We start from the raw sequence: 26,185 nt of genomic DNA, 5'->3' as shown, positions 1-26,185 counted from the left end.
AACTGGCAGCAAGTGGTGAATGAGCTTCAAATTGCCTGGTGACAAAAAGCAAGAAAGGGATTTTGCAATGCCTTAATACAAACACCAGCAATTGCCCAGGCAATTGGGTCACTGAATTTAACAACCAGCAATCCTGATTTTAAACTAGTTGTTAATGCTCTGCAATGCTTCTGCTGGGTAACCCAGCTGTATCATTTAATTTGCTGAATATTCGGATGAATACAGCCTAAAGTCTACATTTACATGGTCCTTGCACTGCCATGTCTTACCAAGTGGAAGCTTGATTAATGTGCCTCATCCTATTACTAATTGCTCAGTAATTATTTTAAGACATAATCTTTTCTTCAAAGAATAGGAAACTTTTGGCAGTTTTTACCTAACTCTGGGTAGCATTTTAGTGTACGCAGACCAGATTATATGAAGTCAATTCTCAGAATGGAGTATTTTTCCACTTTTGGAAGTCTGACTCAGCTATAAGCACCTTAGCTCAACTGGAGCAAAGCGTCTAATAATGTGAAGCAAGGTTTCAAATCCATGTAGCTCAAGAGGCCAGTAAGAGGGTTTTTCATTCCTCTAGGTCAAAAAAGAACAAAAAAAAGCTCAAGTACCCATGTAAACAATTTGAAAATAAACACAAAAAACAGAAGTTCAAATACTGAGATAACCAAGTGTGAAGCTGGATGAACACAGCAGGCCAGGTAGCATCTCAGGAGCACAAAAGCTGATGTTTCGGGCCTAGACCCATCTCTGATGAAGGGTCTAGGCCCAAAACGTCAGCTTTTGTGCTCCTGAGATGCTGCCTGGCCTGCTGTGTTCATCCAGCTTCACACTTGGTTATCTTGGATTCTCCAGCATCTGCAGTTCCCATTATCTCGGAGTTCAAATACTGAGTCTGGTTTGTGATGATACTGAGCACTGCTGAGAAACTGGACTACTTGCACAAAGACGAAGCATCTCACTGTAGTTTCCAATTAATTGTCAGAAGTTAAATGCAATCCTGATTATAGGAGTTTGGCAGTAAGACGCTTGGGGAAAAGCAAAGTCAGAAAAGCACACACATTTTAAATTCTATTTCCACAGCAGCTACCCTTCCAACTTTTAACTTTAACCTTAAGAAATGAAATAGTAAAAATAAAACCCTGTATATTTTATCAGCCTCGAGATGTGAATTCAATGAGCATGAGAAGAAAGATGCTCTCTGAGCAGAAAGGCAGAAGTTGAAATCAAAGGGACTGTAATCACTGGCCAGCCTTGTGAATATTTGGGTAGTCAGCTGCCAACGACAATGAATTCAAATGCACAGCCACACTGCTGCACATCTTGGGAGACAGGAACCGAGATGATTGCTGAACTAGAAGACACGCATACAGCTCAATAAAGATTTTCTGTATACCTTGGTTAAAGACGCCATCGCCAGTAGTGCATACTGTGTAATTGGATGGTCTCTCAGCTCTGCCTTTACAAGTAAAGGCTCAACACAGCAAACTTCACCTTTTGCTCCACTAAACAAACAGCGGGACTCACATGTTCTCACTCCCATTACCCTCCTGTGGTAAAATCATTAAACAAAATTCAGATACAGAAGATCTTCCACCTGTATTATATTTGCAGAATAATTTTTAAATCTTCCATTAGATTACAACAGGTTTACAATGTAAAATAAAAGCAAAAAAATCATTACTTTTACAAAATCAGAAATTTTAACATGGACTTTAAAGACCTTCAATGGTGATCTTAAAGTTATCATAGTACAACTCCGATATAAGTCAAACCTGATTGTCACATTACTTTTGATGCTTGATTTTTAGGAATGTTATCTTACTTAAAACATCACCAAACCACAACAGAAAAGTTGAAAGGATTGTAATACCTCCGAAATATAAGGCACTACCAATTCCTCGAGGGCAATTAAGAGAAGGCAACAAACAAGACATTGCTAGCAACATCCATACCACATTAATTAATTTTCAAAACTTGTGCATTTATAAAGTCCTGCATTTTACATAACATATTTTCCTTCCATTGCATGAGCATTCAATTACTGGGGACAGGGGTACACATAATCCCTGGATGGCAATTGCACAGGTTGAACAATAGGTCCATGAGGCCAGATAAATGTCCAGAAGCTATTTATGACTGAAGGACAGATGTAGGTCATTAAAGTAGAATTTCCCCATAAGGAGACAATGTGGACAAAGTGCAGCCTACAATGAAGTAGATGTGGTATGGCTTATAGAAGGAGCCAGTTGGATGGGCTGAAGGTCCCTGCTTCTCCTATTGCTGGTTTCATCCCTCAAATTGCTATTTCTCCTCTCTCATTCAGTGCTTTTTAAGACCTGTGTTACACATATGCAGTTTTTCATTTGACAGATGGCACTCAACACAAATTGGGCTGTAAAACAACTCAAGCTCTCCTGTTCTAGTTCTGCTTTCCCCAGCTGGTGCAGACTGCAACAAAAGCTTTACATCATACATTATAGTCTTAATTGTGATGTATTTAAATATAAGAATAACATTAATCACTGGTAACACAAACATTTAAATTAAATATAACGAGTCATAAACCAAAAAAACTTTCTAATCCACAGTCTTGTGCAATACAGCAAGACCTAAAAAGGAGCATTTGTTATAAATTATGTTCCAAAGTTTTCCCCCAAACTTCTCTTGTTCTGGTGAAGGTAATAAATGATGTTGCAACAGAATACTGCTGACTCTGGCTTATTCAATGCACCAGCAAGCTAACTCCTGCCTGGGAGAATCAGCTAAATGATCCCAAATTTGCCCAGCAGCTAAATAACTCATTTTTCAACAGACCTCTCCCTCTGCATTTGGAAGCGGGAAGTAAAACTGCCACCATTACTGGTCCGAGGAAGGCAACATTAATGAACTGGTTGGTATCACCTGGAGCCACCCGGCTGCAGATTCAAAATCAATATCGATAGAAACTTGCACTTGCAGGGAAGTGGAGCCATTGCTTCCTTTGTTTGGCTATGTGAACACATTCAATAAAGATACAAATAAATCCAAGTCTCAAAATCTTGGTCTCACAAGAATATTCCAAAAGATGTGCATGAACTTTCAATCATCACATGGACATTTAATATTTAAAAACATTTATATCACTGGCATACTTAATCCTGTGCATTTTTCAGACTAGCTTCATTGTAGGAAATGAAAAATGAACTCATGTTAAATGCTGATTAAGTGCAGAATAATGTAGGTGATACATACAAAGGCCTTGTACAATGCAGATTCTTATCCCTCTGTACAATATTTATATTGAAAGATGTCTTACTTGAAGGCAAGCTCAAAAACTGAGCCTCCACTATCATTGCAAATAGCTGTAGTTGGATCATCAGTGAACTGGAAAAGAAAGATTAATTCACATGTTAATGCAAGTAAAATTAACAGAACTCTTCTGTTCCAATAATTCTATTACAAAACAGTCTGCAAACATAAGGTACCTGCTCCAAAATCATTTAATTGCGTGTAGTTATCCTATCTTTTCTATGGAATAAAGTGTTCATTGATTTATTATCAACAATTAATGGTCTCAAAAGTCTTTTATTCCAATATCATGTGAACAATGGGAGTATGTTGGCCTTGTAAAGATAGTAATATTGGCTATTCAAATTATTCCTGGACATCAATGGATAAATTGAGAGATGAAATTATAGACTGTTCTATTCCTTCAACTTGAAAAGCCATGGTATGATTTTAACAAAGTTTGCAAGGTATTAACAAGAATAGATATGGTGGATTACAAGTATTACAACTATTTCTGCTCATTGTAGAATCTAGGAATACGAAGTGTGTTGTCGAAAAATTAAAGCCAAGGTTGTCAGGAATTAGGAAGTAATTGTACACACAGTATTATGGCGTGTTGGGGCTGTCCTCTACAGTGGCAATTGATTGATCAAATTTTATTGCCCAAAGCACTTCAGGATTATGAGGGAAAGGCAGATATACGGTGTTAACTCATAGACCAGTGATGATCTAATTGAATGTGTGATAAATGGTTTGTTCCTGTCCCTAGAGATAAATGAAAAATAAAATGAAGGAAACAAAGGAGTGAGGTAAGTTTAAAAAGCTTTAAGAATAGTTGCCTCCAAAAGAACCAAAACCCCAAGATCTCAGGTTTTGTTTAATCTCCAAGCTTAAGTAATGTGTTGCAGTACTATTAACCAACACAACAGAAACTATCCATACAGTATAAAACAGCAAACCTCATCTACTCTAATGCAGTTTAATTTGTAACTTACAGTGCAAATCTGTCAATTTATTGACTCATGGGGATGTTGAAAACTGATCGAATTTTTGCAAGACATTGGCAGAATGGTGTAGATTGTCCAGTAATTTATGGTGACACACAACCCTCATGGTATCTCTTGTTCACCACAGGTTGTTGGTTTATTAGAGGGGAGCATAGGGATTTAAGCAGTAATAATGCTGTGCACTGACAACGTGCTGTTATTTTCCCAGCAGATTCTGAGCAGCTGGCTACAAGTATTATTGGTGCAGAATGAAACTTGGCTTTATCTGCTTTTAAAAATTTGAAAAGCAGCATCTTGGGAAGCTATTTCACTCTGTGTGCTAAATAAAGATATCCTGCTGCAAACTGTTTGAAGATATTAACTTAATGTGCTTAATAAAAATTTGGAAGCAAAGTAAAGCACTGATTTTGCAGCAAGCACTGTCTAATTAGGGCATTTCTGAAATGAAAAGCAGCACCGACTAACATTGTTCAGATAAAGAAATTCCATACAGTCCATCCACCTTAGCCCATTTTGTGATTGAATGTGGCTAGCTGGAGATTGTTGAACTGGGAAGCATAATCTAAACATTAGAGCCACATTTTTCAAGACTGAAATCAGGAATTAGTTCTTCAGATAGAGAAAGGTAGAGGTTTGCCTCGGACAGTTCCAAATGACAAAGTATGATAGATCACAAGCAATTTCAAATCTGAAACTGATCGATTTTTATCAGATATTTTGTAGGGTCTGGAAAAAAAAAGGTATATTGAGTGAGGAAGCTGATCCCTCATGATTTCAGTGAATGGCAAAATAGGCTCAAAGGACTGAGTGGTTTCCCCGTAATCATTGCTTGGCAAAAATGGAGAAAACAGTATTCTCTAAAGGAATGTAAATGGAAAAATCAGAATCAAGGATTATATTGGAACACTTAATTCATTGCTCTAATGATTATGATTGTCAATCAGAAGACTTTTGAATATGATTCAATTCATGTTTTCCATTATAAGCAATGAGTGCCCAAAATCAAAGCAACAAGATCCAGCTGTCGTTCTCCTGCCATATTAACAACTTGTACTTATGTAAGCGTTTAGGTTTAGAACACCCTAAAGAACCTGAAGACATAGCTTTAAGGTAGTTCTTAAAGGAGGAAAGTGAGGTAGAGCGGTTAAGAGGTGTAGGTCAAGAATGCCAGAGTTTAGGGCCCAGAAAGTTGAAGGTATGACCACCAATGACGAAGTCAATAAAATTGTGGATTGACAAAAGGCCAAAATTACAAGAACGGAGATGTCGAAGAGAGTTTAACATCAAAAGAAGATTCCCAAGTTAGGGAGGGACAAGGTCATGGGGGAATTTGAAAACAAGAATGACAACTGTAAAGTCAAGATGTTGCTGGCCTGGAGTCCACTTTTAGTTACAAAGGAGACTTCAGGATCAATTATGGCAGCATGACTGAAAACAGGCAAGTTTATCTTAACTATTTTGCAGGGAAACAAATAGAGCCAGTAGCTACGAAACAGAGTTTGAAGTGTAGCCTGCAAACATGGGCTTCAGTCTTCTCCACACTATAATGGAGGATATTTTTCATCCCAACAGTTTTCATGAGCTACTAGTCATACCAAATTCATCCAAAATATAACCACGCTAGATTGTTGTTAGTAAATTCAATGCACAGTTTAATTCTGAGATTTATCATTCCCTTTTTTGGGATTCTGGTGATGGTTACATATGAAGGTTAGAGTGTGCCAGATCACCTTTATGTGCAGGATAGCAGTTCCTGGAGGATGAGCATCAGTTATCGTTCTCAGCAACTTCCCATTTGCCAGATCCCACATAGTAATCTACATGAGACAACACAAGACACACAGGCATAACTCTAAGATACTCTTGCACCGTTAATTCCATAGGCATAATAGGCAATCTTACTTCAGCTAAAGTTCAGCCTAAAAATGAAAGCACTTCCAGGCATAATTTTTACAGATTGACTTCCAGTTATTCTTTTGCAAATTCTCCTCATTCTATATTCAGTCAAACATTATGAAGCAAAAAATACTTTTCCCAACCTTTGCATTATAAAGTCAGCTAAATTGAATGGAACTCTGCCCCAAGGAAATATTAAGCATGAACTTAACTTATTAATTTGATTATTTTTTAATGAGACGCAATTTCAGTGGATCACAAAGTACCTCATCCCCTACACTGATCTTCAGACACATCTCACACACATCTGCAGCAAGAGTGACTGATGCAGCATGTTGTCAGCCAGCTTTCTAGGAATCCCTACAGTAATCCTGATTATCCCATTCCTTAAAAGGAATTAGTGGTTTGTTAATATTTTCCCTTCCCATCTTCTGCCTCCACATATGCCAGTTGTTACCTATAAGCCTCAAAAGCAAGATTTTACAGGCTACTGAATTTGAAGGACAACACCACAATATCTATTATTTCACATCCATGTACAAGCATTGCCAGTAAAGGATGAGAGATAACAATCAGAAGGAGGAATGCAGGCCAATTTCTCTACAACTAACTCAAGGAGATATGACATAACCTAAATGGGAACAAACCTGAGGTATGCCTGACTGGCGTGTCTCAATCACACACCAGGTGAAATTGTTTGGTCATCCCTAATTGGGGAACCTTAGGCATCATTGATGACAGCATTTTCAGTGTAAGTAAAATAACAGATCATTAGAAGCTATTGTGAAGATGCCGCAATAAGATAATTGCCTATGTTTCATCTTTCAAAAATAGGTTGCTGGACATGCTGTGGGGAGTGATTAATATTCCAATCAACACCACCCATCTTCTGGTGCCTTGTCCAAGGAGCTATTCCACTTGTATAACATTATATGGTACCTTTCTTAAAACATTAGCATTTGCAACTAAAACCACACAAATGTCGGATTGTTATGTAAAAGGAAATCAAGTTCACTAATATCCTTTGGAGAGGGAAATCTGCTGTGCTTGCCTGGTATTTCCTAATCCAGATCCTGATGTTTCCTGACTCCAGATCCACAGCAATGTGGCACTCTTGGCTGCCCTCTGAAGTGATCCAGCAGCCACTCAACTATATTTACGATGATCTGTTACCACCACCTTTCTTGATGGCAATTAGAGTTGGGAAATAAATGCTTACAACAGCAATACCCACAAATGATTAAGATAATTAAAACTTCAATCCTTCTGATTAAGAAATGGATAGCTCAAACAATTTGCTTTAAAACTTCATCATTATTGCCTAATTATATCTAAGATGAACAGTGGCACTTGGTTACTCTATGTTCAAGAATCCATCTTGTTTCGACAAGAATACTTGTTCAAAAACACACAGGCCATTTCGGGTTCCAATCTTACTGGCTGTAATAACAGAAATTATGGCGCGCACAGACAAATAAATCTCCAGTCCCACCTAAAGCAAAGGATGTCAGATATTTCTTATTCAATCAGAGGAGTGAGAGATAACCAGCTAGGTTCGCATTTATAATCCCTAACTAACTCCCCAAAGACAGGAATCAACCACGTTGCTGTGGATCTAGAGTCATGTGTAAGCCAGACTAGGTAAGGATGGTAGTTTCCTTCCCGAAAGAATATTAGTGGACCAGATGATTTTATTTCCCAACAATCAACAATGGTTTCATGGTGATAATTAGATTCTTAACTCCAGATATTTTTATTGATTTCACATTTTACCATCTGCCATGGTGGAATTCAAACCCAGTCCCCAGGACGTTACCCAGCTCTCTGGGCTAATAGTATAACAAATGAGCCACTGGGTCAATGCCTCACCGAAATCTACTTTTGACTCATATTCCTGTTACAAAACAAATAACAATGATACATGAAGTAAGTTTACCTGTCCTTTAGCAAAACCACAGAGGAGCCGTGTGCAATCACTGTTGATACTAAGCGCAGACACCGCTCCATATTGAGCCCCAACTGCTGTGCTCCCCAGACACAACCGCAGAGCCTGATTTGGATCTGAAAGTCAAACACCTCTCAGAAACAGAAGGAAACTTTATCACTTAGTTACACATCTCTCTCTTCTAAGGCTGTGCACAGAACACCACAGGTACCACTCATGCATCCAATTAGTAGCTCAATTTAAATTTTATAGGACTTCTTAGAGCAACCTTTGCTTCAAAGAACAGCAGAGAATATCAGATGTTAAACTCCCAAGGAAAAGATTTTGCCCACAAGGTCTTTGAGTTTCTTATAAAACTGAATACATAGCAAAAATAAAATTTATTAATTCTATTTGGAAGAAGTTGCATGGTTTGATAAGGGACCTCGTGATTAAAAACAGTATATTTAATGTTATGACAGTGGTTATTTCTAATAAACTACTTTCCACAACCCCAGCAAAGGTGCGCAAGATAGGCATGCAACTGAAGAAATTCACTGCATTTATAGAACACCTTTCAAGATCCCTGAAGTCTATCTTTTTCCAACATATGAATTATAGTCAGTTCTAAATTGTAGTCGCTGTTGTAATGTGTGAAACATAATGGGCAAGTGAAGGCAGCACACTTGTGCCACTGTAGTGAAATAAACGAGCAAACCATCTGATTTTTAGATGCTGCTGGCGGGATAAATCATAGAATAACAGAGAAGTACAGCACATAATGAGGCCATTTGACCCAAGTTCTTTCAAAGAACATTCTAGCTGGTCCCACTCCTACTTCCCTTCCCCATATTCAATCATTTGCCTTTTCCAAATATTAATCCAATTCCATTCTGAAGGCTAAAACTGAATTTGTATCCAAACCATAAAAAATTCTAATGTTGTCTAGGAAACAAGCACACGCCTACTCCTCAAGAGATCTTTTATGCGTACATGTAAAGGCAGATTTTATTTAACATCCTGTCCGAAAGACAACTGCTCTAGTAGTGCAACACTACTGCACTAAAGCACCAAACTCAGTTCAGAATACATGCTCTAAAGTGACGTGTGAACCCACAACCTTATTATTCAGAGGCGAGATAGCTGTGTGCTCAGCAACAACTGAAACTTAATCTGCATTCTGTCTCAATTTACTTTCAGGAGAAGAGTGGGGTAAATGTTCTAAAACATTTCATGAGATGAGTACATTCCATGAAAGAATGAATTGCAGAACTGGAAGAAAATGACTTGATAACCTAAATGGCCTATTGTTGTCCACATTTCTAAAAAAACGAGTAGAGTTTAAAAAAAAGCAAATATAAAAACAGTACCATGTGGTAATCACACGTTTGGGTGGAAACAATCCTTTTTTCAACTAGAAATCTTAAAAGTCTTCTTTAGCATCCATTATCCTACTATAAATCCTGAGCAAAGTAGACATTTTACCTTCTATTTTAGATTTTTGCCTTTTTTTTATTTTCACTTTCTTCTGTAAGCCTGCAATTCATGGTTTGACTCAGAAGTAGCCATAAACATGGACAATTAACTTCTGATTTTCCAACCTAAAACTTCATTGCATTTTTTTACAAAATTAAAAATGCCAATTTAGGTTGAAAGCAAGGTAAGATATTCATCATAGATACTGTATTAACTACAGAAATGTGGCTCAGAGATGGAGGGGACTGGCAGTTTAATGTTCTGGCGTACAAGTGCTGTAGGAAGGATAGAAAAGGAGGCAAGAGAGGAAGAGAAGTAGCACTTTTGATAAGGCTTTATATTATTGCTCTAGTTAGGGAGGTTATTCCTGGGACATGGTCCAGTGAAGTTATGTGGGTGGAACTTAAAAATAAGAAAGGGATGATCACAATGTTGGGATTATATTAAAGGCCTCCCAATAGTTAGCAGGAAGTTGAGAAATAAATATGTAAGGAGGAGATCTGAGACATCTGTAAGGAAAGTGAAGTTGAAATGATAGGGGATTGTAACTTTCCAAACATAGGCTGGGACTGTTACAGAGCTAGGGGCTTGAATGGGGAGGAATTTGTTATGTGTGTGGAAGAAAATATTCTTATTGGACTTGTGGGTGTAGCTACCTGGGAAGGAGCAATTCTTGATCTTCTTTTGGGAAATAAGGCAGGGCAAGTGACAGATAAGAATGGGAAAGCACCTTAAGGTAAGTGATCATAATTCTATGTTTCAAAAATTGTTATGGAAAAGGACAGACATAACCAAAAGTTAAAATTCTAAATTGGAGTAAGGCCAATTTTGATGGTATTAGACAAGAACATTCAATAGTTGTTTGGGGGATGCTATTCACAGGTAAAGAGAGAGTTGGGAAGTGGGAGGGCCTTAAGAATGAAATAATGAGAGTTCAGAGACAGTATGTTTCTATTTGAGTGAAGGGCAAGGCTGGTAGGTGAATGGAATGCTGGATGTCTGGAGAAATTGAGGATCTGGTCAAAAATAAAGGAAGGGGCCATTTATCAGATACAGACAGCTAGTATCAAGTGAATCCCTTTAAGGGTATAAGGGCAATAACAGTATACATTGGAGGGAAATCGAGAGGGGAAAAGGGGGCATGAGACAGCTTTGGCAAATGGAGTTCTGGAAAATCCAAAGATATTCTACAAATACATCAAGGGCAGAAGAATAACTATGGAGAGAATAAGGCCCCTCCATGATCAACAAGGCCATCTACGTGCGGAACCAAAGGAGACTGATGAGATACTAAACCAGTATTTCATGTCAGTATTCACTGTGGAGAGGTCATTAGAGCCAGAAAACCTGGGGAAATAAGTAGTGAAATCTTGAAAAGTGCCCATCTTACAGAAGAGGAGGTCCTGGAGGTCTTAAAATGCATACGGGTAGAAAAAGTCCTTGGGACCTGATCAGATGTTTCCTAGAACTTTGTGGGGAGCCAGGCAAGAGACCCCTTACTAGACCCCCTTATTGAGACATCTCTACTATCAATAGCCACAGATGAGGTGCTGCAAGACTGGAGGTTGATTAAGGTGGTGCCATTATTTAAGAAAGGCTACAGGGAACTATAAGGTGAACCGTATATCCATGCTGGATAAGTCGTTGGAGGGGATTCTGAAGCACAGGGGTTACATGCATTTGGAAAGGCAAGGGTTGATTAGGGATAGTTAGCATTTCTTTGTGCATGGGAAATCAACTCCAGCTTGATTGAAAGCCAAAAGAACTGCAGATGCTGTAAATCAAGAACAAAATCAAAGTTGTTGGAAAAGCTCAGCAGGTCTGGTACCATCTGTGAAGGAAAAAACAGAGTTAACATTTTGAAACATTAACTCTGTTTTGTCCTTCACAGATGCTGCCAGACCTGCAGAGCTTTTCCAGCAACTTTGTTTTTGTTCCAGCTTGATTGAGTATTTTTTGAAGAGGTGCCAAAGAAGATTGATGAAGTCACAGCTGGAGATATTGTCTTTATGGACTTCAGTAAAGCATTTGACAAGGTTCTGCATGGCAGACTAGTCAGTAAGGTGAGATCACATGTCTCTGGGGGAGCTAGCCAACTGAATACAAAATTGGGTTGAAAGAAGGAGACTTATGGTGGCGCTTTTCAGACTAGAGGCTTGTGATCTGCAATGTGCCACAACTATCAGTGCAGCGGCTTTCTCCCACAGTCCAAAGATGTGCAGGCTAGGTGGATTGGCCATGCTAAATTGCCTGTAGAGTTCAGGGGTGTGTGGGTTATAAGGGGATGGGTCTGGGTAGGATGCTTCAAGCAGCAGTGTGGACTTGTTGGGCTGAAGGGCCTGTTATCACACTGTAGGGAATCTAATCTAATCTTAAAGGTTTTCACTGGACCATTTCAATTTCTAGTTCTGAAACCAAAGCCAAGATTTCAAATATATACACAGAAATGCCAGAAATACTCAGCAGATAAGTGACCTGAAATATTACCCATTTATCTCCCAATAGATGCTGCCTCATCGGTCAGAACTTTTGAATGTGTTCTATTCTTATTTCAAAAATGCATAATCTCTTCACCAATGCTCCTCGATCTACCGAGTTTCTCCAGGGCTACCAACTTATATTTCAGAGCTCTAGTATACACAATATTTTGCTTTCATTGTTTTTTACATTCCTTCTTTTGAGATATTATCCAACTTCATTTAAAATATAACAGTTTTCTAATTAACAGCAAATTTTGGAGAAGCATTGTGATCTAAAGCCCTTCTCTGTGAGAGAGGTGGAGAAATGGTCTACACCAATGCACAATGCAGACCGCTGCTCGTACCTACAAGATACGCTGCAGAAATGAATCAAGTTTCTTTCGATAGCATGGCCCAAACCCATGATCACTGCTATGTAGAAGAACAAAGACAGAAGTTACATGAAAACACCTCCACTTGCACATTCCTCTCCAAGTTCTCACTATGTCGCCTTGAAAATATATCTGTTTCTTCAGTGTTGCTGGGTCAAGTCCTGGAATTCCCTTCCTGACAGCACTGTAGGGTACCATTACCAAATGGACTCTAGGGATTCAAGAAGACAGCTCACCACCAACTTTTCAAGAGCATTGGAAATGGGCAATAAAAACTTACATTGCATGACTGAATAATAAAAAAGGTCAATATTAGAAAGCAGGTATGTGATGGAAATAAATTTGAATTAAAGTATGGAGGAAATGGCCTTAATGTGGTGAAAATCTGCAATATCAGATTATACCATTGCATTTTATAAATTAGGTGAACTTCAAATCTGTCACATTGTTGCAATCTAACTTACACGCGAGCATCCTAAATGAGAATTTTTTTTTAAACAAACAGCTTTTATATCAACAAACTACTGCTACTCTCTCTTGCACAGATACTGCAAGCATTTTAAAGCATATAATTCATTTGAAAAAAATCATTTACAAAAATAAATCTGTTGATAATTAAGTACTTTGTTTTTGCTTGAATCTTGAAAAAAATTCTTGAGCAGAAATTGAGATGTCCAGAAAATCAGCACAAGAGACCAGTAACAAAACCACTAACAGCTATTCAAGGAGATAAAATTCTTACACTGCCAGAATATCATTCATTCTACAATTATTTTAACAAAACTTTAGCAATGGTTGAAAGAAGCTGTTTTATGAGAAAACGCAACATACAATAATTTCAAATATGTCAAAATTTACCAACAACAATCTACTACTCTTCCTCTCACTCCAAATCTATAGTAACAGCTAATTCATCAATTCTGTGCAGGAAGCATATGGCTATGCTTGGCAGTAAAGGAGTATTACAGCTGCAAAATGTTACAAACGTATGGTAACAAATGTAATTCTTCCTATTATTCATCACTGAAACCAACAGTACAGTGTGCAGCAGCAACAATTGCTGTGCCGCAGAATCATTTGGCCAATAGGATCTTGGGCTGCATAGAATATGGAATACAAGATGTAACGTTGAATGTGCTTTGGTCATAATATTTCAGGAAGGATGTTGTGGCATTGAGAAGGATGAACTAGCTCCATATCTAATACCCACAGGTAAACATCCAACTACAAAGAGATCTGTAGAAGCCAAGTTGACTTGTAACAGAAAAGGCAGGATTAATAGCAGACCTTATTCAAGTATATTTCCTCTTATTTGAAGCTTACTTTGTATTCCAAAAGAAATTACACAGTAATTTGAATTAAGAAACATTCAGTTAACAGAAGTGGACTGTTCAGGTTCAACTGACCAGCCAGTTATGGTAGGGGGATGTAGATTGCATTGCCTTAAAAATGGCAAAAAGAGTGCAGTGAACAAAGATGAAATAGGCGAGATGAATGAACAAATCAGACATATGAATGTATAATTTACACAGAGTGGCGAGTTTGGAAGAGGCTGTCCTGAAAGGTGAATATTACACCTTCACTTTTTTTTTCCAGGAGTTTTGCAGACATTTAACAAATAAAAACAACTGAAGGGTGCAAGCAGTGAATTGTGTGCTCTACTGATTGCTTCAATTTTAAAGCTACTAGGCAAATCAAAGTTGTTTTTTTTTCTGGGCCAGTGCTCTCCTGTTATGATAATAATAAAATTATCCCCAGCGCCTTCTATCTTTTGGGTTTAAATCCAGATTAAAAAGAAAATATCATTACTTTCTCAACATTTACAATAAAGAATATAAAGATCAGAAACCTGAATATTGTGGTTAGAATTCCTTTATACATATTGTTCACCTATGGTATATACCCATTGTATTTGCATAGTAAAAACATCTGAACAGATTGAAAACAGATCAAATTCATGGACAATATTCTTAAGAATTTTGCAACCTATGATACCAGCAGACACAATCCCATTTCGTGCTGTTTATGGAAGCAGCAAATTGTCTATAATAAAAACAAGCAAACCCCAAGGTACACCCACAACTCTGTGTTCTGTACCTTTTCCTATTATATCCACGAGGACAGGAGGAGAAAGAAGAGACCACAAGTCAGTGTTCAGCATCATCAGCATACATCACTAAAAAACTGATAAACCTTTTCTCTATAATAGGAGAACATAACACTCTGCACACAGAAGAAAAACAGCAAATCAGAAAGGATGGCGCAATATTACAGGAAGCATCTCTGTACAAAGTCAAGAGAAAATACAAGCAGCTAAATTACCTTCCATAAATGTATTATTTCACATCAAAAGAATGCAAACAAGTCATATCATTGTACACACTTGTGCTTCATAATCAGAAAAAAAAAGTTGGACGTATGCAACCACATTACGTTACTTTACACAATCTCAAAATGCTTCCCCAAATTACTTTTGGAGTACTTTTCTTTTGAACAAAAATATCATCCAGCTTTCATACAAAGATCTCACAGAGATGACAGACTGAATAATTAATTCTGATATGGTCATTTATGGGAGAAAAATTGGTTTGGAAACATTTTACTCTCTCTGTAAAAAGCAGTACTGAACTTTTTTTGTATCTAAAACAGAAAACAGAATTTCATTTAAAAGACAGCATTGCTGCATCTCCTTAAGACTCTACGTTCCTGGCAGCATAAAATTATGCAGTCACACATTCTGAAATGAGCTTTGAACATGCAAACGTCTGATTCAGTGGCACAAGTCCACAATACTAAGCGAAGCTCACACTTCAAGTACAGTGAAAATGACAAACAGAATAGCGCACATCACAAATCATTGTACTCCAAAAGCAATGCATTCATAGTGATGATGCAAATTATTATTTAAATGAATAATAATCGTTTGTTACTGGTTTCTCAATCAGCTCTAATTTTAGAATACAGATCACTTTGTTTATCCTAAAAGCGCAACACCACATCATTCAGTCTACTTGGACCAGAAGCCTTCTAATATAGAAATGTAATCTAAAAATTAAAATGTGATCTCACGCAAAATACTTTCCATTATACATGTTGCAAAATCAAAGGGAATCCAATGCACTTGCATTTTTATTTACTGTTACTTTCTGTTCTGGAACGCACATGGAAATTTGGAGTTATGTTGACAATCCTGAATTTCAGATTCCAACTGCAAAATGGTCATGACAGAGTGTTGCCAAAATAGCATTACCCCATGCCCATGACACTCATTTTTCAAAATCCAATTGAAATATAAGAATTGCTGATCTACTCTATTGATCTCTCAATCTTGTGCAAGTGGTAACTGGATAGTTCCCCACAGTGATTGTGCAAAATCAGTGAGGGAAGTTACCTTCACCCAACTCAGCGCAACCAATTTAAAAGGCCACATAAGCCGAGAACCTACAGGTACGTGCATAGAGGACATGTGTGTGATCAATGTGCGAAAAAAAAGACAACACATGATCAGGATTTTTTTAAATATCAGAGACTTTCTTAAGCTATTTCAAAGGAAACCATCTTAATATTTGGGCAAATTCCACAATCAAGTCCTGTCAGGATGCCCCCCCCTCCAACACCTCCACAAGTAACATATTAGAAAATCAAAAATCCACAGCCCATATTTTCTAGTGCTCACTTTATTGGACAAAATATCATGGGTTCTGCAAGAATCCATGCCATGTCCTCCTACAGCAACAATTTGCTATAATTACACAACTGAAGCAACAGTCCCCATTAATTATTTTTGTACAATTTTCAAGAGAACTACTAAAGTAACATGCAACATAAATTTGCATCGTTAAATTGTAAATGCAGGCAAGAGTTCCTGAAAATACATCACAACACAGGCTTAAGCAGAGTTCAGAATGCAGATTATTAGCAGGTAGAAGAATTTTCAGTTCAATACTACAACCATCATTTGTTTTTCACTTCAAGTAAATGAACGGTTAGAAAGACGGTGGAAGATTTCTACCTTACCAAATACAAGTGACAGTCCATGTGATGTTCCCACTGCTATTACATTTGATACAACCTAGAGAACCAAAAAGGGTTTTTAAAAATAAACAAGTACATTTAGAAATTCTTGGCTTCAAAATGTTTTTTCCTGTTCCAGCAAAGATGAAATCCTGAGCACTTCAAATACCATAATTTCTAAGGATATCAGAACACGCCGCTTGCAATTTGCCTCCAAATCACCTACCGACCAGACTTGGAAACATATCGCTGTTCCTTCAGTGTCATTGGGTCAAAATCCTGGAGTTCAATTCCTAATAGCATCATGGGTCTACCCACAGCAGATGGAACACAGTGGTTCAAAAAGGGAGCTAATCACCACCTTCTCAAGGGCAACTAGAGACTCAGTAAATGCTGGCCCAACCAGCAATGCCCCACGAGTGAATTTAAAAGAAAGTTCCATCGATTCTAGTTATGTTGCTTTAATTCATTTCCTACTTTTAAGCTCCATTCAAAAACAAAATCCCCCCAAAAATAACTAGTGAATTCTGTTTCAACCTTTGCCTCCCTTCATACAAGTCACAGCACTGAGTGCTGTTTGAAAATGCACTGTTAGAAGGCCTGACTCCAAAGCTAAGCATTGCTTTGAGATGAGCCAGTCTGAAAATGGAACCAGGTATTCTCAGGCCACAGCAACATTAATAAGCATCTCTCCTCATGGTATCTAATTCTGTTATTAGGATGTTAAAATACTTGGGAGCTATCAAATGTATATGAAAATATATGCACATATAAAGAACTCTTGTGGTGTTGGGGTAGCATCCCTACCTCTGAGCTAGGACGCTTGGGTTCAAATCCCACCTGTTCCAGAGGTGTGTAGTAATATCTCTGAACAAGTTCGTTAAAGTAACTATAAAAGAGGTGCAGTGGTAGTGTCCAACCCAGTTAAGTATGCATTAAACACATATTCAGAAGTGTCAGACAGGAGGTTTGAGAGTTTCATGGTATATGGTTCATTGGAATAAACAGAACTGGAAAGCTAACATCCTGGATTTTGACAAAAGGCATCGACAGCTAGTGTAAAACATTTTCAACACAGTTTTGCTGGGGAGATTCTCTGAAACCAATGTTGAGAAAAACGATGAAATCACATCAAATCAAAACTACTGTCAGAAGAAACAAACGTTCACCAATCACATAGTGCAAATACCAGTCTGGTTTTGAGGCAGACAGCTGAACACAATAGTGGTCCTTCCATTTAATAGCCCAACGACTGCTAATTGGCAGGTGAAAGAGGCATAGGTTAAATAAACATTGAGTCCTCTGAGCTACTCAGCAACTAAAGACATTAACCACTTAATTATTGTCTGACCACTGTAATATGCTCTATACGGAAAATTAAAAGCACAAATTTTCATTAACTTACAATCATACCTTGTGTTGTCATTATTTTAAACAGATCCAGCTCATAAAATAACCAATTTCACTTGCCTCTCAATAATTCCCATTTGCTGACTGACACATATATGTAAATTCTATGCTTTAATAAAATGTTTATATCAGTATAATCATTTAGGCTTGTATGATTGTGCAGTCTTGTACTTACAACAGCAGTGGGCAATCCTGCATCTACTCTATCCTGTAAAATAAAATGTTGAAATTTTGACTAAGGAATAATCCCACCGCACTGACTAACAAATGTATTCAAAATGCACAGTGTCATTAATGTGACTAAATTAAAAAACAAATATCAGATCACTAAACAGGAGGATGTGTAAGTTATACACAAGATAACAAACCAGACATTTCTGTCAATGATGGTAGGATTAATGATGCTTACTAGTATTCAGGTGTAAATATTAGTGTTAAATATACAGCTGAAAATAGAAATCCAAAGCTTTCTGTCCCTGTCGTGCTATTCAACTGTTAGCTTCATAAAAGCATTACCTTGCTGTCTGCCTCCAAATTAAACACATTTAACATCTTGAAGATACTCTACTTGTGTGGAAAATGCAAGATAAATGCATTACAAATAATTAAGTCCTGTCCATTTCTGTCCAAGTAATGAAATTTCGTCACTCAGTTAAAAGGTAACGGACCTCATGGTATTTTCAAACCCACAAGACAGAGAACACGAAACTGGGTATATGCAAGACAAAAACCAATCAAGATTTGGTTAATAATGGATGTAGGGATACCGTGGGAAGGTTGAAAGGAAACTTATTCTTAACGTTCTTACCCATTTAACAATGAATCTGATGTTATTTACAGGTATTGAAAATTAACTGTTACAAGTCTGGAATTTTATTCCATCAAGTTTTAATTGCTGAAGATGACAAAAATATGAATTGGTTTTAACCATTTTTTTGCCTCTCCTTCTGATTCCAATTTACAAAATATTATAGTGCAGGAGGAAATTAGCCCATTTATGAGAAAATCTACCGCGTTTCCCTAAAGCCATGAGCATTGTTTAAATAAAATAATCATCCAATGCCCTCTCAAGGATCTCAATTGAACTTTCCTTCACCACACTTCCAGGTAGTGCATTACAGACTCTAACTATTCACTATGAGAAAATGTTTTTACTCACCTGTCACAGGGTTTTTATTCGCTTCATGTCTGTTTAGTTTGCAAAATACTTTAAAAACATAATTTCCTGGTTTTCAATCTTTTTATGAGCAAGAACAATTTCTCTCTACTCCATATAGACCCCTCAATATTTTGAAAGTTGTATCAAATATTTTATTCTCCTTTCCCAAAACAAAAACACAAGTCTCTACTCTATCATCATAAGTGAAGATTCTCATCCTTGGAAACCTCTTCTGCACTCTCTTCAATGCATTAGCGTTCTTCCTATAGAATATTCCAAAAGTGAACAGAATACTCCAGCTGATATCTAATCAGTGTCCTATCTGAGTTCACCATAATCTCCCTGCGCTTGTACTCTATGCCCTGTTTAATGAAGCTGGCAATGCTGCGTGGCTTTAACAGCTAGCTCTGCCTGTCCTGCCACCTTTATTGACTTACTCACAAATGCAACTAGTTCTCTCCACTCCTGCACATCCTTTAGCATATTACCCGTTATGTTGTATTGACTCTCCAGGTTCCTTCGACCAAAAACAGGAAAACAGATATCACGACCAACACACGAGACTTACAATGAAGTAGGAACCAAACCATGCTTAGCCAAAAGACACAATTCCTTGCATCTTTCTCCATCACCGAGGAAATATGTAAAATAATTTCCAGAGAAGCAAAGAGAGATACTTACTGCTGCAGACACCACTTGCGCAGAAACTCCTTTAAGGACTGATCGTCGTACAACCGAACCATGAACGCCTGAGTTAGCATCTGAAATTTTTTTCCTTCTGGATGATGCCATTGGTTAATAAAGGAGGGGAAAAAATAGCAGTGAGATGCGCATCTTCCTGGCTTTACTTTATTCTGTCACTAACTCACCCACATTTTAAAAGAAATTATAATGTCAACCAAGGCCAGTGACTGTATCTGTTGCAGAAGTCAACAGCAGGCATTACGCAACTTACTTCACAGTTGAAGTGTCATTATAATCCTTTGACAAATATGAAGTTTTTTTAAAAATCATAGCTTCTATTAACATCAAGTTTCAAATATTTTGCCTCCATTCCCAAAGTAGATTCCCATTGGTAAAATAGAAGGCAGGAACCTGTAATGATCCAGCCCAAGATTTGTTGTGAGCAAGAATGATAAGAGTGGTTCAATTTTCTGAAATCCTTACAATTAATACAAATGGTTTGTCACTCAACTTTTGTAAAAATCATGGTCAGTGTAATTATGGAGAAAGCAGACAATCATGCAAATAGGTAATATAAGATATATGTAAGATTACTGCATCGTTATTCTTTTAACAAGTACCTGTGACTTGCAAGAACCAGAGAATCTCTTCAGTCTGGAAGCAGACCATGCGGCCCTCTGACCCTCCGAACAGCATGCCACCCGGACGGACCCTACCCCAGAATCCTGCGTTTCCCATGGCTAATCGAGCTACCCAACACACTATGGGCAATTTAGCATGGCCAAGCCAACCAACCTGCACATCTTTGGACTGCTAGAGGAAACCAGAACAGCTGGAGGACACCCAAATAGACATGGAGAATGTGCAAATTCCACACAGACAGTCACCAGAGGCTGGAATCAAACCTGGACCCCAATGCTGTGAGGCAGCAGTGCTAACCACTGAGTTACAAAGCTGCCCCAGACACATCAAGAAACACATCAATTAAATTCCAGAGATAGCAGGAACTGCAGACGCTGGAGAATCAAGATAACAAGGTGCAGAGCTGGATGAACACAGCAAGCCAAGCAGCATCAGGGGAGCAGAAAGGCAGACGTTTCAGGCCTAGACTCTTCTTCTACACCTAATTAAATTCCAGACTCTGATTCATTTCCTATTTGTTATTCTTAATACAAACAATTATTCCATGCACTAAACATTTAAACCTTTAGTGAGGTCACAGTGTTTGATAGACTCCCAGGTATTTATTATTCTGCTTAAAGCTAACTCATTGAGTAGATTTCAGTTTGTAGGCTCACTGGCCGTTCATTACATCGTCCATCAGGGTGCCTATTAAATGTATAGTTCATGGTACAGTAACAAGCAGGAGAGCCATCAGTAGTTAAAATAGAGATTGCTAATCAATTTAAAACTCAGTAAGAAAACTTACACACAAAGTAAAGGCACTGTTAATTTTAATTTCAATACAAATGATTTCCAAGAAGTTTTAGTACTTTTTCACCTCATCAATTCTAATTTATCGAATAAAAATAATTTAATGCTTCCTGTAAACTCTTACCGCTTTAAATTCGTTCTGTCTCCACTATCAGAACTAGCAAGAGATGAAGTTTCACCCGAATGCGTATCAATGCTGTCCATATTCAAGAGGGCTGGATCCTCCAATATAAATGATTCATCTTCATCTTCCGTCTGCATGGGGATGGAAATCACAGAAAGAGAAAAGGCTTTACAGTTTATGTATATTTTTGTCTTACCTCACTTCTTTAGTTAATTCATTCACAGACGGAGGCATCACTGACAAAGCCATTTAGGCTTGTTCTTAAGTGGCCTTAAGAAATTGATGGTGAACTTCCTTTTTGAGTAAAACCGAGTAGCTTGCTAGACCATTTCAAACGGGCTGGTGCTATAGAAGCTAAACCAGAAAAGGATTGCAAGCTTATTTCCCTAAAAGGATGCTAGTGAACCAGATGGGCTTTTACATTAATCGCTACTTTCATGGCCTTCATTACCGACACTAGTTTTTCATTTCAGATTTTACTTTTTGAATTGAAATCTGCCTGCTTCAGTGGTCAAATTTCAATTCACATCTCTAGATCATTAGTCTAGAAACACAACCACAATGCTACTGTAATCCTAGCACAGATCTTATTCTCACCCAGAGTTAAAATCACACACAAAATAAAGCGATTCCTCTTTTGCCTCCTGTAGCTGCTCCACTTCCTAAATATGGTGTCATGTGATTGTTTAAGATAGGGTACAGTACTTTGTCAGTGAACAAGGAAACCTGAATAACACGGGAGTGAAGAGGGAGCACTGATAACACAAACACACACATGGTGCAATGTGGTTCCACAACGAAAAAATGGGCATTCTTCACGTACGTACATTAATCAAATTAGATTGATGAAATTTCTTGACACAAAAGATGATACATTTCTCTGAGCACTTATCCATATTCTGTCCTTTGATACGTTTCTCAATAATTGTGGATTGCAGTGTCAACGGCTGGTAAGAATGCATAACCCACGCAGCATTGCAGGGAAATCTCAATATTTTTATTTAACTACACTAATTACATTAAACTTTCTTAGAATACCTAACTTGCCATTCACACTTTTGAGCACGGCAAATACAAATTCAGATTTTCCATTTTCACAGAATCAACATACATCTCTGGTATGGTAGAATTTCCACCTGTCATGGAGACACACCAGACAGCCTTCTGACCTTGGGGAAGGATGCACGCTGAAACTGTGTTAGGGAGTACAGCTAGCCTGTGGGACCAGGAAGCACAACTTTTCCACTCTAGACTCCAAAGAACTGTCACAGAGTGGCAACTCTTGACAGCCTATGACCAGGCAGTGCAGTCCATTCCTTCTCCCCCCCCCCACCACACCAGCACTTCTCCGGTGACCTTAGCATTGTAGCTTTTGTAATCGTTTGTTATGCAACTTTAAAACATCGCAAACTACATGCACGAAATGAAGGAAAGTGGACAAGAAATCACGACCAAAGCCTTTAGGAATTCTGGGGAGGCCTCAGGCAAACATTATGCTACAGTTTTTATTTGCAGATCGGTGGAATGTGGATTTCAGGAAATGTGTTTTTTTTTAAATCAGCCAATTTCACAACCGCTTTCAGAAGAGTAGTAACTTACTGACCCCCTTCCATGATCCTCTCCTTAATTTACAATTACAAAGAACACAAGATGAAATATTTGTTATCCAGCCTTTAAAAAGGTCTAACTATCTCAATCTAAGCACAGGGCTTACCTCATTCAGTATACTTTCTAGAGTAGGTGGAGTATCGACTTGGGGAATATCAAACTCCTTGTCATCAATCTGCACAAAAAAAACGAGAAATTCATTTTTTGATGAAATCATCTTTGAATAAGTGATCACATTAAAAACACCAACAAGGTCAGCATTGCAACTATTGTAACATGAAATGCCTTTGACACTACTCACAAACACAGTGCGATTACTAGACTAGGCTATACAATGATGCCATGCCCTCTTTAAATATGGAGTTAATACTACCACAATAATTCTATCTTTCTGGAACAGATACTGCAGCATCTTGCACAGGAATGGTCAATCTGATCAAATATGAGTATTCAATTAGCAGCAAAACCTATTTGGACAAGTCCACCTTTTGGAACAATGCAATTTCAACAAAATTCTCAAATGTGCAAATACGAACATTAAGAGTTCGGAGTACACATTTTAAAAATAAAAACGCACACTCCTTCTTTGGTGTTCCTGCAGAAAACGTCCCAGGATTCAGTGAAACTAGGTGATTTCAGGGTAGCACTCCCTCAAATACTCTTCTCAATGCCAGTGAGGAACCCCATCCACAGCACACAGCAGAGGTTATGAATTCAGCCTGAGCTCAGAAGCACAAATCCTTTGTTGAATGCCAGTATAACATAGTACAACACTACAATTCTAACATCATAAAGTCTCTGAACAGAATAGTTTTGCCACCCAAAACACAAAATACTTCACAGACATGTGTGCAATGTGAGTTTTATTTTAACCTACAGGATTAATCATGGATCAACAGCAGACTGTCTTTCTGCATTGCTTGTGTAAACAGGCCATCCTGATCACTGTCAAGTAACTCCTATCTAGACAGCACTATGAAGAATAGGCTCTAGTGGATGATAATAATACAAGACAGGAAAATTCAGTCAACCTACTCCTTGGTACCAGGATGATATTCTCACAGTGCGCCAGTGGGATAGTCTCAACGAATAAAGATGTCTTTTGATTTTTATTTCATTCATTCACAGGATGAGGACATTGCAGGCTAGTTATTAAAAGGACAGTTAAGAGTCAACCACACTGCCGTGGGTCTATAGTCACATGTACGCCAGACCAGGTAGGATGGGAGTTTCCTTTCCTAAAGGACATTACTGAGCCAAATGAGTTTTTCCAACCATCGACAATGGGTTCACGGTTACCATTAGACGCTCAATTCCAGGAATTTTAAAAATTGAATTCAAATTCTCCCATCTGCTGTGGCGGGATTCAAACCCGGGTCCAGGGACAATATCACCAGGCCACTGCCTCCCATTAAAATCAAGCACACTACTAACGGCAGCTAGCACTGCTGAGAGTCAAAGTGCATTCATAGTTTTGCCACCCAAGTCTCTCTTTGGTGTTCGGGTATTGACAATCCAGGGTTTGTTAGGAAGCAGTCCATGGAGTCATGGGAAAGCGGGAAACTCAAGATTGGAGCTGGATGGCTGAATGAATGGTAATAATGAAGGTGGGAGATTCAAGACAGAAGGTTAGAATCTCATATAGCATAGTAGGGACATGGAGCCGCAGGAGCATGAGGAGTAAGGGAGTCTCTCATACATTCTCACTATGATGAGAATGTATCACCAACAAGGGCATGACAACTCACAAAATCATGGGCTTTGGGGTAAATGAGGAAAATTAACAACAATAAAGGAGCAGAACAGAAATGTGTGAAGGCTGAAAAAGTCATTGGGGAATCAGGGACAAAACAGGGGACAATAAGGCTAGTGGTAGGATCATCATTCATCTCTGGTGGAAACTGCATGTCACTTTTAAGGACATGAAGCTGAAACACAGCTTTCTTCACCCCAAACTCAACTGTACAATAATGAGAGAAGTTTACTCTACTGCAAGCCCATAGATAACCTCACAATGCTTTACTTCTCTAGCTTCCACCTTGAACATATTGAAATAGCCATCGCCCATGGCCAAGACGTGCTCACACACAGGATCTACTCATGAGGAAGAATATGACAGACACCAACAAACACTAAAAGATGCCATAATTGGAACAGGATATGTTGCTCAACTCATCGATCACTGGTTCCAACGTGCCATCACTAAAAACCACAACGACCTCCTCAGATGACAGACATGGGTCACAACGATAAAGTACCTTTCATTGTTCAGTACTTCCCTGGACCGGAGAAACGTCAAGTTCTTTGCAGCATTCAACAGGTCATCAATGATGAGCATCTCACCAAGATCATCCCTACACCTCCAATTCTTGCCTTCAAACAAAAGCCTAACCTTCACTGAAAACTACCCAGCCTTCAGGAAAACATCAACCACAACACCACACGGCCTGCCACAGCAACCTGTGCAAGAGGTGCCAGATCACCGACATGGATGCTGCTATCACACATGGGAACAACACCCACCATATACATGGTACCTACACATGTGGCTCTGCCAATGTTGTCCACCTCGTACACTGCAGGAAAGGATGCCCCGAAGCATAGTATATTAGCAAGACCGTACAGATGCTACGATGACAGATGAACAAACACCATGCCGAACAAACAAACAAACAAACACCAGGCAGGAGTATTCCCTTCCAGTCAGGGAACACTTCAGCGGTCATTCAACTTTTTCAATGTTTTATTCAATCCAAACAGCTGACATCAGGGCATGCAAACAACAGAAACACAGATGATGGCATACATTTGCACAATTACACACACAACAACACAAAAAAAATGAAAGTGAAAGCAAAACCCTGAGAAACCAGTTAATGCTGGAGCTACAAAAATACATAATTATGAATACGCTATCCCTGAATCTTTGCTCAATTGTTGTACCAGACAGTCATCTAGAGAAAATCAACCACCATTTATATTGCATCTTGATGATAACTAACCATCCTAAGACACTTATCTTGAGTTTTAAATAGCTACATAAGACACTGAGTCACAAAAGATATAAGAGCGGGTGGAGGTTCTACAAGTAGGTTTTAAGAGGTGTCTTAAAGGAACAAAGTGAGGATGAAAATCAGAGGTTTATGGACCATATTTCAGAAGCTACAGTCCAGGTAGCCAATGGTGAACTGATTAAAGTCAGTGATAATGAAGAGGCCTGAATTGGATTTCAGAGTTTCACAATTTCAGAAAATTGGTATTCATGGAGTTCACCATTGAGCCAGGTAACTAAACTGAGGTGATAGTAGGAACAGCAAATGCTGGACAATCT

The 26,185-nt window shown here is 38.3% G+C and overlaps 1 protein-coding gene across 3 annotated transcripts in view; it reads right to left on the bottom strand.

The window, feature by feature from the left end:
- Positions 1–26,185, bottom strand: part of vps8 (VPS8 subunit of CORVET complex) — a 537,289-nt gene that overhangs the window by 510,076 nt on the left and 1,028 nt on the right. For all 3 annotated transcript variants that reach the window (XM_048534818.2, XM_059647115.1, XM_048534821.2), the window contains exons 2-10: positions 22,961–23,029; positions 21,247–21,377; positions 19,686–19,782; positions 18,021–18,053; positions 16,439–16,493; positions 8,107–8,231; positions 6,005–6,091; positions 3,296–3,363; positions 1,394–1,547 (exon numbers count right to left, since the gene is read on the bottom strand). In XM_048534818.2, the coding sequence (XP_048390775.1) occupies positions 1,394–1,547; positions 3,296–3,363; positions 6,005–6,091; positions 8,107–8,231; positions 16,439–16,493; positions 18,021–18,053; positions 19,686–19,782; positions 21,247–21,377; positions 22,961–23,029 (819 nt within the window). The remainder of the gene's footprint in view (positions 1–1,393; positions 1,548–3,295; positions 3,364–6,004; positions 6,092–8,106; positions 8,232–16,438; positions 16,494–18,020; positions 18,054–19,685; positions 19,783–21,246; positions 21,378–22,960; positions 23,030–26,185) is intronic.

Source organism: Stegostoma tigrinum, chromosome 7 (assembly GCF_030684315.1).
Source record: "Stegostoma tigrinum isolate sSteTig4 chromosome 7, sSteTig4.hap1, whole genome shotgun sequence".
Lineage (NCBI taxonomy): Eukaryota > Metazoa > Chordata > Chondrichthyes > Orectolobiformes > Stegostomatidae > Stegostoma > Stegostoma tigrinum.
Note: the sequence above shows the minus strand (reverse complement) of the source record. Positions and strands in the feature narration are given on the sequence as shown.